Source organism: Canis lupus, chromosome 3 (genome assembly GCF_048164855.1).
Source record: "Canis lupus baileyi chromosome 3, mCanLup2.hap1, whole genome shotgun sequence".
In the NCBI taxonomy this organism is placed as follows: Eukaryota; Metazoa; Chordata; class Mammalia; order Carnivora; family Canidae; genus Canis; species Canis lupus.
The window spans coordinates 20,196,127-20,211,475 of record NC_132840.1 but is presented as its reverse complement, the minus strand read 5'-3'; the positions used below and the strand labels follow the sequence as shown (position 1 = coordinate 20,211,475).

Sequence of the window (15,349 nt, the reverse complement as noted above, 5' to 3'; positions counted from 1 at the left end):
TCCCCTCCTTCTCTGCTTGTCTGTGTCATCTCTCTTTGCCTGCCTCTTGGAAGGACCTTTGTGATGACACTACCCTGACCACATAATCCAGGGTGATCTCCTCATCTAAAAATCCTTAACTTCATTGCACCTGCAAAGGCTCTTCTTTAAAAAAAAAAAAAAATTTACAAGTTCTAGGTGCCAGGACCTGAGATCTTTGGGCGCCACGATTCAGCCTACCACACAGACTGCTCTCAGTATGTGGGGAAGCCATGCTGAACCCCAGAGCATCAGCCTGACCTCCATGGAGGTTCTGTTTTCATCCCCATGTTGTCTGTGAGGGGACAGTGGTGACTGGCTTGAGGTCATGCTGCCAGCAGCTGGTGGAATCAGCCTCGGAGTCTGTGCCAGACAGATGCTCTACAGCCAAGGCCAGGCCGGGCAGAGGCAGACAGCAAGCCTGGGGGCAGCCCCAAATATGAGAAAAACACATGAATCTATCACTTGAGGAATGTTTCAGGATCAGTTTCTCAAGAATTAATCCAGTGAAGAACTGCCGCTGGGCCTCTGCCCTCAGAGGCCGTAAATCATGTTCTTGGGGTCAGCTAATGATGGACACATTTTCCAGGCTCAATCCCCATAGACACGTGAGCGGCCACCTCCTAAATCTCAAGGTTTCTGATCTCGCGGAAGCTGTGTTATCTTTTTGGAAACAGAGCATCGTGGCTCAGGAAGATGAATGTGTGACATTGGCTCATGCTTAAGCTCTATCATGGGCTCTGCTGGATTTAGAGGGAAAGAAATAGCTCTGTCACAGAGGACACATGCTTTATATTTTTATAAAAACATGGACAAGACAAGCTTTTCCTGCATTTCTTCCCAATCTTTAGAGAAAGAAAAATGTGCACAGTGTATTTTTTTTTTTCCTCTTTGAACCATAAAACGTTTGAGCAGAAAGAGCTTCAGAGTTAATCGAGTGCAAGGGGCTTGATAAGAGTGCTCCTTGGATATCAGCTGCTATGGATTAGATTTCTTCCTGGTACTGAGGAACAAGTTTTAGGGAAAGGGCTAGAACCCTCCACCCCCACCCTTGGCTTCTGTCCTACTTGGATCATGGCTGGAGTCCCGGATCATCTTGGTCCCCATGGCTACCGGAGAAAGAGACACATGAGAGGCTGTCAGGAGGAGAGGGGACAGTGGGCAGTGTAGACAGTGCGACTTGCCATATGAGCATGAATTGTAGGAATTGGATCTGTCTTGCCTGGGGTCCTAAGTCTTCTTTTTAAGAATTAAAGAGAAAAGATACAAAGAAACAAAGACAAGAACTCACCTAACTTGATATGGAGGTGTCCTAAAATGGGGGCATGTTAGCTTCTAATACTCGAATGGTGTCATGTTCAAACCCAAACGGACTGATTCAATGTGAAGCCCGGTTAGGACCAGTGCATGCGTCGTGGGGAAGAAAGAACATGGTTGTGTAGGTTGAACATGAGCAACCATTGCTGACCCCGTGTGTGTGTGTGCATGTGTGTCTGTGTGTGTGGGTTGAAGGCCACTTGCCTTGGGGTGTCAGGAGGGAACCCTGCCTTGTAGGAGAAGGAGCTATCAGACTACCACTGGGGGCCCTCCACTTGCAGGATTTGTGGTTCTGGGGGGTACACAGAACCAAGCCGGTGGTGTTCACGTTCACGGTGCCGAAGGGGCCTGCAGGGGGCAGAGCAGAGTTTGTTAGATGCCTCCTCAGCTGATAAAGCTGTGGATTTTCCCGACTGCCAGGCAGAGAGGGGGGAAAGAGGAGCAGGAGAGGCATCTGTGCTTCTAATCTCATCCTCTTGTTCCATAGGAAGGCACCCAAGGTCACGTGCAGACCATCGATTAGCTGGTGGGGAGGTCTGCTCGGTGTTCCCAAGAACGGCCCTGACGCTACGGCCACATGAGCATCAGGCATCCCCTTCTCCCCTTACCTCTGAGTCGCTCTTATCAATTAAAAAGGCAGCTCCAAAAAAAATAAATAAATAAAAAATAAAAAAATAAAATAAAAAGGCAGCTCCCATTGACTTGAGTCTTTACATAAGCCCTTGTGGAAATTTCCATCTTCATAAACCAGTTGCGTGGCTTGTCTGTTCCCCACTCCTGAAAAGGGTTGATGTCTCATCTACATCCATGGGGACCGAATGCTTCAAAGGAGCCACTCCAACTAAATTCAACTACTGTTTCCTGGAGCCTCCTGCCCTTGGCCTATCTTATCTCACTCACGCTCTCAACCAGGTGAGATGACCCAGTTCTGTTGCTCCTGTCTCCTGCGAACTTTCTACTGCATCCACTTCTCTCTCTTCGCCGACGGCCGTGAGCCCGTCTTCCCTCTCCGCCAGGCTCCAGCCATTATCCCATCTTTTCTTCCTACAACTTAACCACCATCTGGGATGATATCAGCTGTTTAGATTGCTGATTGCTGATTCCCCCTCCCTTCACCAGATGCAATGGGGACCTTATCTCCTTTGTATCACGTGTGTTTGTGGAACCAATGTTGCCATATCCGATTTCTAAAATGAGCAATCGTGTCACTCCCAGACTCAGTATACTTCAATGGATTTTGCTGGGTATAGTAAGAATTCTAGAACACAGCATAAAGGACCTTCAGGAGCTGGCCTCTGTTTAGCCCTCATTTGCTCTCCCCACAGACTTGTCCCTCCCCATCCTGCCATATTGAATGTGGTGGCCATTCCTGCTGTCAACAGATGCCTCCAGTTCTCCTTCTGGTGCATGGAAGGGCTGTCCTCGCCTTCTCTGTTGGGTTTAGATGTGGCTTATGACATGTGAGCACAAAGAAGGTGTGTCCCTTTGGAATGGATGCGGTAAGAGATGCTGTGTAATGTGCCAGGCTGTCTCTCCCTCTGCACTGCCATTGCCAATGTTCTAGAAAGTGGTTGCTCTGCTCTGTCAGAATTCAGAGACAGAGTGACAGGGAGAAGTACCCTTGGACAGCCTGTTTTGGACATAATCGTGAGAAGCAATAAACCAAGCCCCTGTTCTTTCCCTTGTGCAGGCTGGAAGCCACATTATAGCAGCCCCTTTCCTAGGGGTGATGTCAGCAGAGATGGGTCCTGCCAAACAGATCAATGTTTCATCTGCAGGATGCTCACTGCCACTTGTAGGAACTGCAGGGCAGGTGTGCAAGGGACTGTACTTGAGCGTCTGCCCTGTGTGCTCCACTTTTCCCCTCAGTTATGGGTAAACCAAAGTGGCTTCCTATTTCCTCCTGTGACTTCTCTTTGGCTATTCTCCTAGACTCATGGAAGCCATGAAGTAGAAGGGACATTGGAGCCAAGGAGTCCACCTACTAAGCACAACTGAAGGAAGAAGGAGTTATCCAATCTCTCTCTGAACACTCCAGGGACCCAAGCTCACACCTTACAAGGAAGCCCATTGCTTTTTTCAGCATCTCTGATTATCAGTGTGGTTTTGCGCACATTGAGCTGGAACCAATTTTCTGGAAGCCTGTAGTTCTGCTCTGGCTCTTCCAAATCCTCCTCTGATGGACTGAAAACTTGTATGCTGATATATCTTTCATTACTAGGCACCATCCTTCGAACTTACTGCAATTTGTCAACTTCCTATTCAAATTCAGGTGCTAAGAGCAAAAAATGCAATGCGGACTGACCCTTGCTGGGTATGGGAGGGAAATCATTCTCTGAGCAGATATTTATACAGAAGATTTCTTTTGAGATTGCGATCAACTAAGACCCCAACATTGTTATCACATGAATTGCTGTTTAACATAGAGGATCTCACCTTGATTTAGTGACTGGCTTTGAAGAATCTCAGGCAAAGACTTTACACTCATTTCTGTGACATGAAATCATCAGTTTATGATCGCACTGTGTCCCTGATTTTTAGGAAACCTGATTCAGTTATCTGAGATATTAGCTAGCCCTCATCTACTCTGTATGATCCATGATTTTGATAAGTTATTGATACAGATGCTGAATGAGATAAGATTAGTGCCCGACAAATGTCATCTAACCCATACTTCTCCTTTTAAAATTATGGATTATTTCCTACATATACAGGAATATATGCAAACACACATATGTGTACACATACACATACAACATACAGCTGGCACAAGAGACAATACAATCACACTTCTACCCAGCACCCAGCTTAGGAAGTACCACGTACAATGCCACCAGAGCCTCGAATGTTCCCCTCTATCCCACCCTCCATCAGGATTTCTTTATCTCTTAATCCACTGTTTTGCTCCATAGTTTTACTCCTTATCTGTCGCTAAATGTTTTTTCTTTTCTTTTCTTTTTTTCTTTTCTTTCCTTTCCTTTCTTTTCTTTCTTTTCTTTTCTTTTCTTTTTGTTTTTTGCATTTCTGAATTCTCTATAACTGGAATGGTACCATATATATTTTTCTGCAAATTGTGTTTTTTTGTTTTGTTTTGTTTTGTTTTTTGTGGCACAGTATGTTCTGGAGATCAGCTGTCGGTGCTGCAGCGTGGCTGGCCAGATGACTGTGCTGTCATTTATTCTGTTCGCTTCATTAGTGAGCACACAGATGTTCCCTGGTTTTGCAATGGCTAGCCATGGTGTTGGGGAACAGCCTGCCTCCATGTGTCCGGGTGCACATAGGAAAGTGTCTTGCAGGTACAGACCTAGGAGTAGGTACCACATCTTCAACTGCAGCAGAAATAATGACAGACTGTCCTTCAAAGCCATTGCTCCAACTCATGCTCCCAGTGGCAGTGGATGAGGGGCCCGATGTTTGCACTTCACTACCAATCAGGTAGGCATAAAATCACATCTAATTGCAGTTGTTATTTGAATTTCACCGATGGCCAATGAATTTGAACTGATTTTTAATGCATTTTTCATCACTTACATTTCTTATTCTGTGAAATGACTATATCTTCCAGATCTCTAAAAAGAATTTCTTTTTTTTAAATTTCTTACTGAGTTTAGGAATTCTTCATACATTCTGATTACTTTCTCTTATCAATTAAATGTGTTACACATAGGGACACCCGGGTGGCTCAGTGGTTGAATGTCTGCCTTCTGCTCAGGGTGTGATCCTGGGGTCCTGGGCTCCCTGCAGGGAGCCTGCTTCTCCCTCTGCCTATGTCTCTGCCTCTCTCTTTCTCTGTGTCTCTCATGAATAAATAAATAAAATCTTAAAAAAATAAATGTGTTACAAATATCTTCTCTAAGTTGTTTTTTGTTGTTTCATTTTTTAAAAAATTCTAGTTAGTTATTTAAATTCACATATAGTGTAATATTGGTTTCAGAGTAGAATTTAGTGATTCATCATTTACAAACAACACTTAGTGCTCATCACAAGTGTCCTCCTTAATCTCCATCACCTGTTTAGCCCATCCCCCCTCCTCCCTGCCCTCCAGTAACCATCAGTTTGTTCCCTATCGTTAAGAGTCTCTTATGGTTTGTTCTCGTATCTCTTTTTTTCCTCCCGTATGTTCATGTATTTTGTTCCTTAAATTCCATATGAGTGAAATCATATGGTATTTGTCTTTCTATGACTTATTTTGCTTAGCATAATATACTCTAGTTCCATCCATGTCATTGCAAATGGCAAGATTTTGTTCTTTTTGATGGCTGAGTAATAATCCATTTTATATATACCATATCTTCTTTATCCATTCATCAGTTGATGGACACTTGGGGTCCTTCTATAGCTTGGCTATTGTAGATAATGCTTCCGATAAACATCGGCAGGCATGTACCCCTTCACATCTGTATTTTTGTATCCTTTGGGTAAATACCCAGTAGTGTAATTGCTAGGTCATAGGGTAGTTCTATTTTTAACTTTTTGAGGAACCTCCATACTGTGTTTCAGAGTGGCCACACCAGTTTGCATTCTCCTCAACAAGAGGGCTCCCCTTTTTCCACATCCTAACCAAAACCTGTTGTTTCCTGTGCTGTTGATTTTAGCCATTCTGACAGGTGTGAGGTGGCATCTCATCATGGTTTTGATTCAAATTTCCCTGATGATGAATGATGTTGAGTATCTTTTCATGTATCTGTTAGTCATCTAGATGTCTTCTTTGGAAAAATTTCTATTCATGTCTTTGGCCATTTCTTAACTGGATTATTTGGTTTTGGGGTTTTGAGTTTGATAAGTTCTTTATAGATCTTGGATACTAACCCTTTATCAGATATGTCATTGGCAAATATCATCTCCCATTTCATAGGTTGCCTTTTAGTTTTCTTGACTGTTTCCTTTGCTGTGCACAAGTTTTTATCTTGATCAAGTCCCAGTAGTTCATTTTTGCTTTTGTTCAGAGATGTGTCTAGCAAGAAGTTGCTACAGCCGAAGTCAAAGAGGTTTCTGCCTGTGTTCTCCTCTAGGATTTTGATAATTTCATGTTTCACATTTAGGTCTTTCATCCATTTTGAATTTATTTTCATGCGTGGCATAAAAAACTCGTTCAGTTTCAATCTTCTGCATGTGGCTGTCCAGTTTTCTTAACACCATTTGTTGAAGACACTGTCTTTTTTTTTCCCCACTGGATATTCTTCCCTGCTTTGTCAAAGATTAGTTGATGATATAGTTGTGAGTTCTAAAATAGTGTCTTGAATTTTTACCTTTTAAAAAATGGTGTGGGATTCCTGGGTGGCGCAGCGGTTTAGCGCCTGCCTTTGGCCCAGGGCACGATCCTGGAGACCCAGGATCGAATCCCACGTCGGGCTCCTGGTGCATGGAGCCTGCTTCTCCCTCCTCCTGTGTCTCTGCCTCTCTCTCTCTCTGTGTGTGACTATCATAAATAAATAAATAAAATTAAAAAAAATAAAAATAAAAAATGGTGTTCTCATTTTAAAAAAATTCCTAAGATTTCATAGAAGAACTTGTCAGGAGTTAGACTGAAGTCAACATACATTATGCTTTGGGTATACTTCTTTTTTTGTTTTTTTTGTTTTTGTTTTTGTTTTTTTCCAGTTGAGTAACATTACTGAAAATTATATGCTCATGATCCATTTTTATATTAACTCATCCTACATTTTTTCTAGAATTCAAGGGAAGTTCACATTTATGTAGTTTCTAGAACCTTCCTTTTTTATACCTCAGTTGCTTGTCTCTCTTCCTGTGGCATAGAGACCTTTAATGCAGGCTTTTTCTTCAGCATTTCCATAAAACCATTATAATTTTCATAAGCTTCTTCCCCCTCTTCCTTAGTAAAATGGTCACAAATCTATGATGGTCAGCCATTTTTCTACAGCTCTGGCGCAGCACAGTGAAACCAAATTGAAAAGTTTAATTAGTTAGCTTGCTTCAAAATAAAAATGCAAATATAAAAGTTTTCAACTTTACCTGTTTATGAGCCAAAGGCAAAATTAATTAAAGTCAATGGACAAAAGTAAATAAACATTTTGAAATAAAGGAAATAAACATTCTGAAGTACGAGGTTAAGGCTCACGAAACATGAGAGAGTCAATTATTTATAGTCATGTGTTTCTGCCCGATAATGTAATCATGTCTCCTCTGTCCTCTCTCCCATTGGAACACATGCCAAGAAGAAAGGTTTTAGAGCTCCTTCAGGGGAAACAGGTGATCAAGATGGGTTTCTTATCCATAGTACTGCCACATCCCAATGCTAACAAAATCTATTTTGGACAAAACGCCAGTGGAATTTCTGAGTTCTGTTATTTTTATTACGATAAGTATTCTCCCCACCCCTTTTAAATAAAACTGTGAAATGGGAACACAATTTTGCTGTGTTCAAAAAAAGAGAGAGAGATTTGCTATTGGCCACCGTGGTATTCAAATTAGATTTATGAGGGAGAAAAAACCAACAGTTTATATTGGGATTGACAGGAGAGGTGTAAAATAAAAATAAACAATGTATGAAAAATGGTCACTTCGTAGTCTGTAAATACAGCTTTTGCATGGTGACATTTTCACTTTTCAATACTATCCTGGGGCAGCCCCTGGCAGCTGTTTTCTCACTGCTGAACCATAGTGTAACACAGAGGTCTCATCAAACCCAGATTGGGTCAGGGGAAGATGTGATGGTGTTGGGGTCTGGGATCAGGGGGCTAAATGTCAGCAAGAGATAGTCCTGTCATGGGGAATCTAGCCATTAGGGTGGAAGGGTGCCAGTATGTAAGGAAGTCCACAAATGAGACCCATATTTGATTACTCAGGTTTCAAAAAAGAGTTAGAAACCTGAGAATGAGAAATGAGTGCATTACAGTGTTACAGGGCTGTTTTTAAAAAGAAAAAATTTAAATTGTCATGGAAACATGACCATAACTTTTAGGGGGGAGAGAGTGAGGGGAGACCAGTTATAAGATAAACTGCATTCTATAACTCCATGGTTTTGTGAAATCAACTCTAAACAAAGTAGAGCCCTGTCTCTTGTCTCTACAGATGTATGATCAGATAAGAAAGGGAGAATGCCCAGAGAGAATGCACACAGTGCCAAGCGTGATGATGATGGGAAGTGCTGGGGTGGGATTACTGTGTTTTGAGTTGTTGTCACAAGCATAAGTTAATCAGGCCCTTTAAAGGATTGAAATAAACAAGTAGACAGTAGGCTTCTGGGTGGCTCAGTCAGTTAAGCATCTGCCTTTGGTTCATGTCATGATCCACGGGTCCTGGGATGGAGCCCTACATCAGGCTCCCTGCTCCTCCTTCTGGCTGCAACTCCCCATGCTTGTGTGTTCTCTCTCTCTCTTTCTCTCTCCCCATTTCTCTCTCTGTCAAATAAAGAAATAAAATCTTTAAAAAATAAAAAATAAAATAAAAAAGTAAACAGTTAAGTAGATGGACCAGCAAAGCAAGAGCCCAAAAAACCAGGCGTCAAGAGCCAGAGGGAAAGCAGGTCTGGGTGTCTGCCAGGATCCAGCAGGAGCAGATGTGGCAGGGACAGGCCTGCAGGTAACCTACCCCCTCCCCCGCCCGGGTTCCTGAAGCTGCTGGCTGGGTAGGGCTGGGAAGGAACATGCACCCTGGGGCTTGGAGGTGGTGGGAGAGTTTCAACCTCTAATGGCCTTTTCTGTTTCTTCTCCAGGCCAGGCTAGCCTCACTCTTCTGTCCAGTAAGGACTCTCAGACCTTCCACCAGCTGAGAAGCAAAATCCCTTGGTGAATATGTCAAAGCATACATTTCGGGGTGCTGCCTCAGGCCTGTCAAATCAGAATTTGGGGGGAATTCCCAGCATGTGTGTTTTAAGACATTTCCCCAGGTATTTCAGATGTGGAAGGTCTGGCAACCACTGGCTTGGCCTGGCCTACTGGGTTCCTCTTCCCCAGATCAAGCCCTACATTCTTTCCTCTAAAACATAGTCCTCCTCTGCTATACCTTTGCTTACTGTTACTGGTAAGAACATCCTTGTTGAGTATAAGACATGATGATGTTGATGATGATGATGATAAGGCCATCCTTGTTGAGGATAAGACTGATGATGATGATGATGATGATGATGGAGAAGGAAGAGGAGGAGGAGAGGGTAGTCATGATAACAACTGTCATTTATTGAAACTCTTTGTGCCAGGAATGGGGCTAGCTGGCAGACACCTACTTTCCCTAATTGAGGGGCAGAGTAGGTGAGGGAAGCTTGGGGAGATTAGGTGACAAGCCCCAGGGGCCATACAAGGCAGACCTAGGATTCGAACTCAGGTCTACCTGCTTCGAAGCTCGTCTTGCCCACTCTGCCTCACAGACTGCTATGGCAATAGACATTAACAATATTGCTAATAATGATCATCCCTAATATTTACTGAGCACTTAGGAAGCTGGCCCTTATGATGAGGGTCTCAGGTGTGCTGCTCGATTTAATCCCTAGGACACCCCACAGTGTGTGCTGTTACCAACACCATTGACTACATGAGGAAGCTGGAGAGGTTACTATCAGCTTGCCACGGCCACGCAGCTAGTAAGTGGCAGAGGTGGGGTTCGTGCCCAGGTGCTTTGGCACATCCTCTGTCTTCTAGCACCAATGACATGGAACCCATAGGCCAAATCAGACCTTACCAGGACCTTTGTGATTTCCCGGCCTGGCTCTTTCAGATTCTCTCACGGGTATTTGCAATACATCTAGTTACTCACTATGCATTGAATGTGCCCTGCTGTGGGTTGGTGCAAATATTCCTCCCAGTGTCTGAGTGTCCTTCCTCTCATTAGCCTACTTGGGAAACTCTTGAAAGTGACTGAAGTGTCTATGCTTTCATGAAGCTGCCTTTGAATCCACAAAAGGATGAACCCCCATTCCATGAAGCCACCATTCCCGGCACATTCACACTCTCTCAGCCCACTGAAACTGATCACTTGGGTGGCTTCTCACCAGATTTTGGGTTTCCCCCAAGTCAGGGGCTGTGTGGACTCCTTTCTGTATCCCCAACTCCTGACACAGGGCTCCACTGCTCTCAACTGATCATTCTCTTTTTCCATGGCCCTGGAACCTCTGATGTAGTTAAACTTTCAAGACAACTGGAACCGCCACATCCTGACTTCCCTGTTTTGCCCCATGGTTTCTGGAGAGTGTCTGCCCTGGTGGCAGTTGTGTGTACAGCAGGACCCGGTGCCTAGCGCATAGTCTGCTCCTCATCAGTGCCAGGTGCAGGAAGGAAGGCAGCCGCCCAATCTCTGAACAAGCCAGCACCAGCCGCTGGAGCACAGATGGAAAGGCCCAAAATGACTGCAGCCTCCCTGCAATGGTGGAGGTTGTGTTTGTGAGCCCTGCTGTGTTTGTGAGGATGTAACATGTTCCTTCCTCAACACGGTCGAAGAAACTAATTGGAGGCGTGAGCCTGTCATTTTTTTCAGAGCTCTGAAAGGTGAAATTCAATTAGTGGTTTGTTTCCAGCTAGTACAGAGGAAGGAAAGGAGACTTGTCCACAGGGAAAGCAGAGCTGCTGACAGGAAGGGATGCTGCCCTGGGCCTGTACTCCACAGTGACAGAGGACAATTGAAGAGCAGGTTACCACTGACGGAAAAGATTCTGTGGAGGGACACATTGCAAAGCTGGAGGTTTTTAGCCATCCAGAGATGTGCTGCTACCAGAAGGCTTTTGGGGGAAAATGCAAATGGGAACAGTGAATGGCAAATGAAAGATCTTATAGTGGTAGCTGGAGCTCCCAAGAGGGAAAATGGAAGGGCAAATGCTTAGAGAAGAAAAGAAAATCCAGAAAAGAGTGTGCTAGAGTACACATCCAAACCTGGGGATGGGAGGGATGGCTTCTGAAAGCCAAAGAGAGACAAGTACATGAATGAACAAATACTGGAGAAATGAGTAGGGTAGGAGATGCATCCCAGACCCCCAGGGCAGACTAGTATTCACACCAGGCTTCCTGCATTTTAGATGCTCAGGAAGTATTTGTTGTTGACTAAATGCCCAATTCCATCCATTAGGGGCAGGTTCAGGGGTCACAGGTGGGTTGGGTTGTACTGCAGGTGGATGGGAAAGCTGAGCTCTGAAGCCAGAAAAACCAGGCTCATGTTCCAAGTCCATAACCTACTAGGTCTGTCACCTTGAGCAAACTCTGGAACCTGTCTGAGCATCAGTTTACACACGGGAAAACAAGCGAAGAATGGCTCCTGTTTTATAGGTCACTCTTGAAAATTATATAAGCCCAAGTATTTGCGAAGGCATCACCATCACACCTGCTACATAGAAAGCACTCAGCAAGTGTTAGCTGCTGCTACTGCTATTATTAGCATTATTTGGCTTGGAAAATGCATCAGACATTTTAAAAAAATTATTTGACAGAGAGAGAGCCCGAGCATGGGCCAGGGGAGGGGCTAGGGGAGAGGTAGAAGCAGAGTCCCCACTGAGCAGGGAGCCCAACTCGGGGCTCCATCCCAGGACCCTGAGATCATGACCTAAGCTGAAGGCAGATGCTTAACTGCCTGAGCCGCCCAGGTGCCCCTGCATCACATTTTGAAGAAAAGCAGTGAAAGCCAGTTTGTACAATAAGGAATACAGATTCTCTTATGGATGCATAGGTATTTGTTTGGGAGTCCTGGGTGGAGAGCAGGGGAGCTCTGAAAGTGGATGCTCCCTAGGACACGGGTTTTAGCAGGTACTAAAACCAGTTTTGGAAAACAGTTGGTGGCATGCATCACAAAAGTGTCCCTAACTCCTTGTTCTTTTCATCCTACTCCAATCATTCATTGATTCCCATGAAATTCAGAAGAAAAGGTGGTGGGGAGGAAAGGATGATCTGCTTTCAGTGTTCATTTTATCATTATTTACAGCAGCTGAAGAGAAGAAACCTCCCCAGGTGGGGGATTTCAACATGAATTCTTGGAACTATCACCATGAGAGGAACTCAAAGGACCCAGAGCAGATCCAGGGACACTCAGCACCATTGTGTGTAGTGACAGCATGCTGTGAGCAGCCTAACTTTCCACCCAAGAGGGCCTGATGAAGAACCCTGGGCTTGCCCACCTCGTGGACTATCATGTGGTGGGGACAAAGAACAAGGTGGGTCTGAATGCAGCAACAAGAAATATTACTGAGCCATAGTAAGTGATACGAAAAGCAAATTAAAAACACTATGTCCTGTATAACCCCATATATACACAATGTTTCCATTTTGTTTGTAAATGTGGACAAAAATGTCTAGAAGGACAGAAATCAAGCCCATACAGAGATTACCTCTGACCAGACACAGGGAATTTGGCATGAGGCAATAATGATGAGAACTTGGCTTTCATTATTATAGTCTGAGAGGAGTCACCTGCAGGTGATTATGTCCTACTTTAGATATTTAAGAAAAAAAAGAATCAATAAAACATATTCCAATTCCACATATGGCTTCTTAAAATACAGTTTTTGCAGCTGAGAAGGACTGGCGATCAATGGCTGAGATGTTCAACCACAGGAAAATGGGCAAATAAATTAGGTTCAGCCACTTGATGGACCATTATGTAGTCATTAAAGGTTGTAATTATAATGACTGGGCAGCAATCTGGGACGTGCTTATGATATAGTAGGTAGAAAAGTAAAATATAAAATGACGTATACAGGATGTCGGTGGTCACAGAAGAAAAGATGTAAAAACAGCAATGTCAGAGTGGGACAGTTAGGGCTGAATTCTCACATTTATCCTGAAAAGGTATTTTTAGAACTAGAAAAGGTGAGTCAAACTGCTGATTTGATTTCTTCAGGACTTACTTGGGAGGGTGTTGCACGCGTACAAAACAGCTTTCTTTTGAGTAATGTTCTCAGACACATGCAAATGATGCCCAGAAATGTATATAATTTAAAGGTGTCTTCCGGTGAATCTCATAAAAAAGCAGATACCCTTTCCTCTGATGGATCATCACCCCCCCCACCACCACCCCATGCCTGTTCTGCATGGGTGCAGCTGCCCACTGGGGCTTCTTTTGGAGCATCTGCCAATGTTTCACAAAGTACTTGGATTGGATCAGTTTCTTCCCCAGACAGCTACACTGGCATGCCCAAGTGCCTCAGAGGCCACTGCAGATAAAGTCGCAAAAGTAAAGGTGAGAAGATCTCTATAACCCAGGTCCTCAGAAGGCACCTGCACACATGCCTTGCCTGGGAAAGTGGGAAGCACATGCAGCGTGGAGCCATTTTGAACTGGAAGCATAGATTTGTGGTAGGCCGACAATCATGAAGTATAAATGCAATGAAGCTCCCAGGCTTACCTGGGGGGCTATGAACCCCAGTTCTGACAGATGTACAATGGATAAAGGGTTTCCTTTCAAATGTGCTTGGGGATACAACAGAGAACTTTCCTCTGGTTGTTTTGCAACACACCTCTGTGTCCGAAAGCCTCTGAAGACCCCACCATTAGACATGCATATTGTAAACTGGCCTCATGTCCCGAACCTGACTCAACTGACTTTGCGTCCTGCGACACCCATCAACGCTACGGTAATTACAATGATTAAAGCAACTGTAATTTTATTAAGTGCTTATAGCGTGCCAGGCACTATATTAAGTACTTTTCCAATATTATTTTATCTCTCTTAACAATTCTGTGTGGGTTGTAATGTTACTCCTATTTTTTGAATGAGAAATGAAGCTCAAAAAATGAAGTGATCTTGGTCAAAGGCACTGCACTACAAAGTAGCAGAGATGGGTTTCTCAGCCGTGGATGGGAGCCCTCTACTACAGTGCAACTCCGTCTGGTGAAATGCTGGCAATCCTGGAACCACATGAGGGGAATGCATTTATTTCTTTTTAATTTTTGTTGAAGATTTTTTTTATCTATTAATGAGAGACAAAGAGAAGCAGAGACACAGGCAGAGGGAGAAGCAGAATCCCCGTGGGGAGCTTGATGCGGGACTCGATCCCGGGACCCCGGGGTCAAGCCCTGAGCCAAAGGCAGACACCCAACTACTGAGCTACCCAGATGCCCCAAGGGGAATGGACTTTAACACTTGATGTGAGAACAAGTTTTTCCCCTTCCAAAACCCACCCCTGATATCACCTCGCCTAGGAAGACTTTCCTAAGCATTTCAGACAGAGAAATTATCTCCCCCACAAGCCACTGCTATTGTTCTGCATCACAGATATATTTTCAGATATATGTTTACTTTTTCTATTTAATTGCAAGCTTCCTTAAATACCTTGTTCGTCTTTGTGGGAACCCAAGGAACCTAGTTATTATATATTATTACTTATAAGAATTGCTGGGCAGGGTGTAAATACTACCCCCTCCCCTGTGTAAATAAATAACAGCCACAGAATCAACCAAATACAAAACTTTCCAAGTAAGTGCAGTGCCACAAGAAACAAAAATCATAAATGCCTTTGTCCTTAGACAACTGAAAACCCATTATAAATTTCCTTACTGCCTGATTACAGAATGTCTATCTTTATTCCTATTTTCACAACCTAGTATAGAGCTTGGCACTGAGTAGACAGTTAATGAACACCTGCTGAAAAAACTGAATGAGTAAATGAAGGAATGAATCATCTTATGTAGGAACAAGGCTTTGTGAAACTGATTAGGTGTAGCTAAATCCCGAGCACAATAAAGCAGGAAACAGCCTCACCTGATTATTGGCATACAACCAACTGTCACAAGATTGATTCTAAACATTAACTTTTAAGAAAATATTTCAAAGAAATGTTTTTTCTTTACTCTTAGGAGCAATCCTATTTTTGAAACCTCCTGTTGGAATGTCTCCTGTCCTGTGATGGAACAGTGGGGAGGGTGTGTGACATCAGGACTGGCTGGGCAAATGAGCCTCCTTTTGGCACAAATAGGGAATCAGAAATATCAGCCCTGACACTCATGGATCTACAGGGACAAGCCAAGATTAAACGGAAGAGCAAAATCCCTGAGCTGGATCCAATTTATATACACGCCAGATGCACTGAAATCTTCCTTTTTAAATTAACCTCAAACATAAAAATTTCAGGTTTGAAAAT

At 43.7% G+C, this 15,349-nt stretch overlaps 1 protein-coding gene across 3 annotated transcripts in view; it reads right to left on the bottom strand.

Moving 5' to 3' along the window:
• Positions 1 to 15,349, bottom strand: part of CDH13 (cadherin 13) — a 1,001,991-nt gene that overhangs the window by 260,632 nt on the left and 726,010 nt on the right. Inside the window, exon 7 of one of the 3 annotated variants that reach the window (XM_072819442.1) lies at positions 7,625 to 8,696. The exons of the other annotated variants lie outside the window; for them this stretch is intronic. Coding sequence (XP_072675543.1) covers positions 8,608 to 8,696 — 89 coding nt within the window. The 3' untranslated portion in view covers positions 7,625 to 8,607. Of the gene's footprint in view, positions 1 to 7,624; positions 8,697 to 15,349 lie in introns of those variants that run through there. 3 annotated transcript variants of the gene reach the window in all.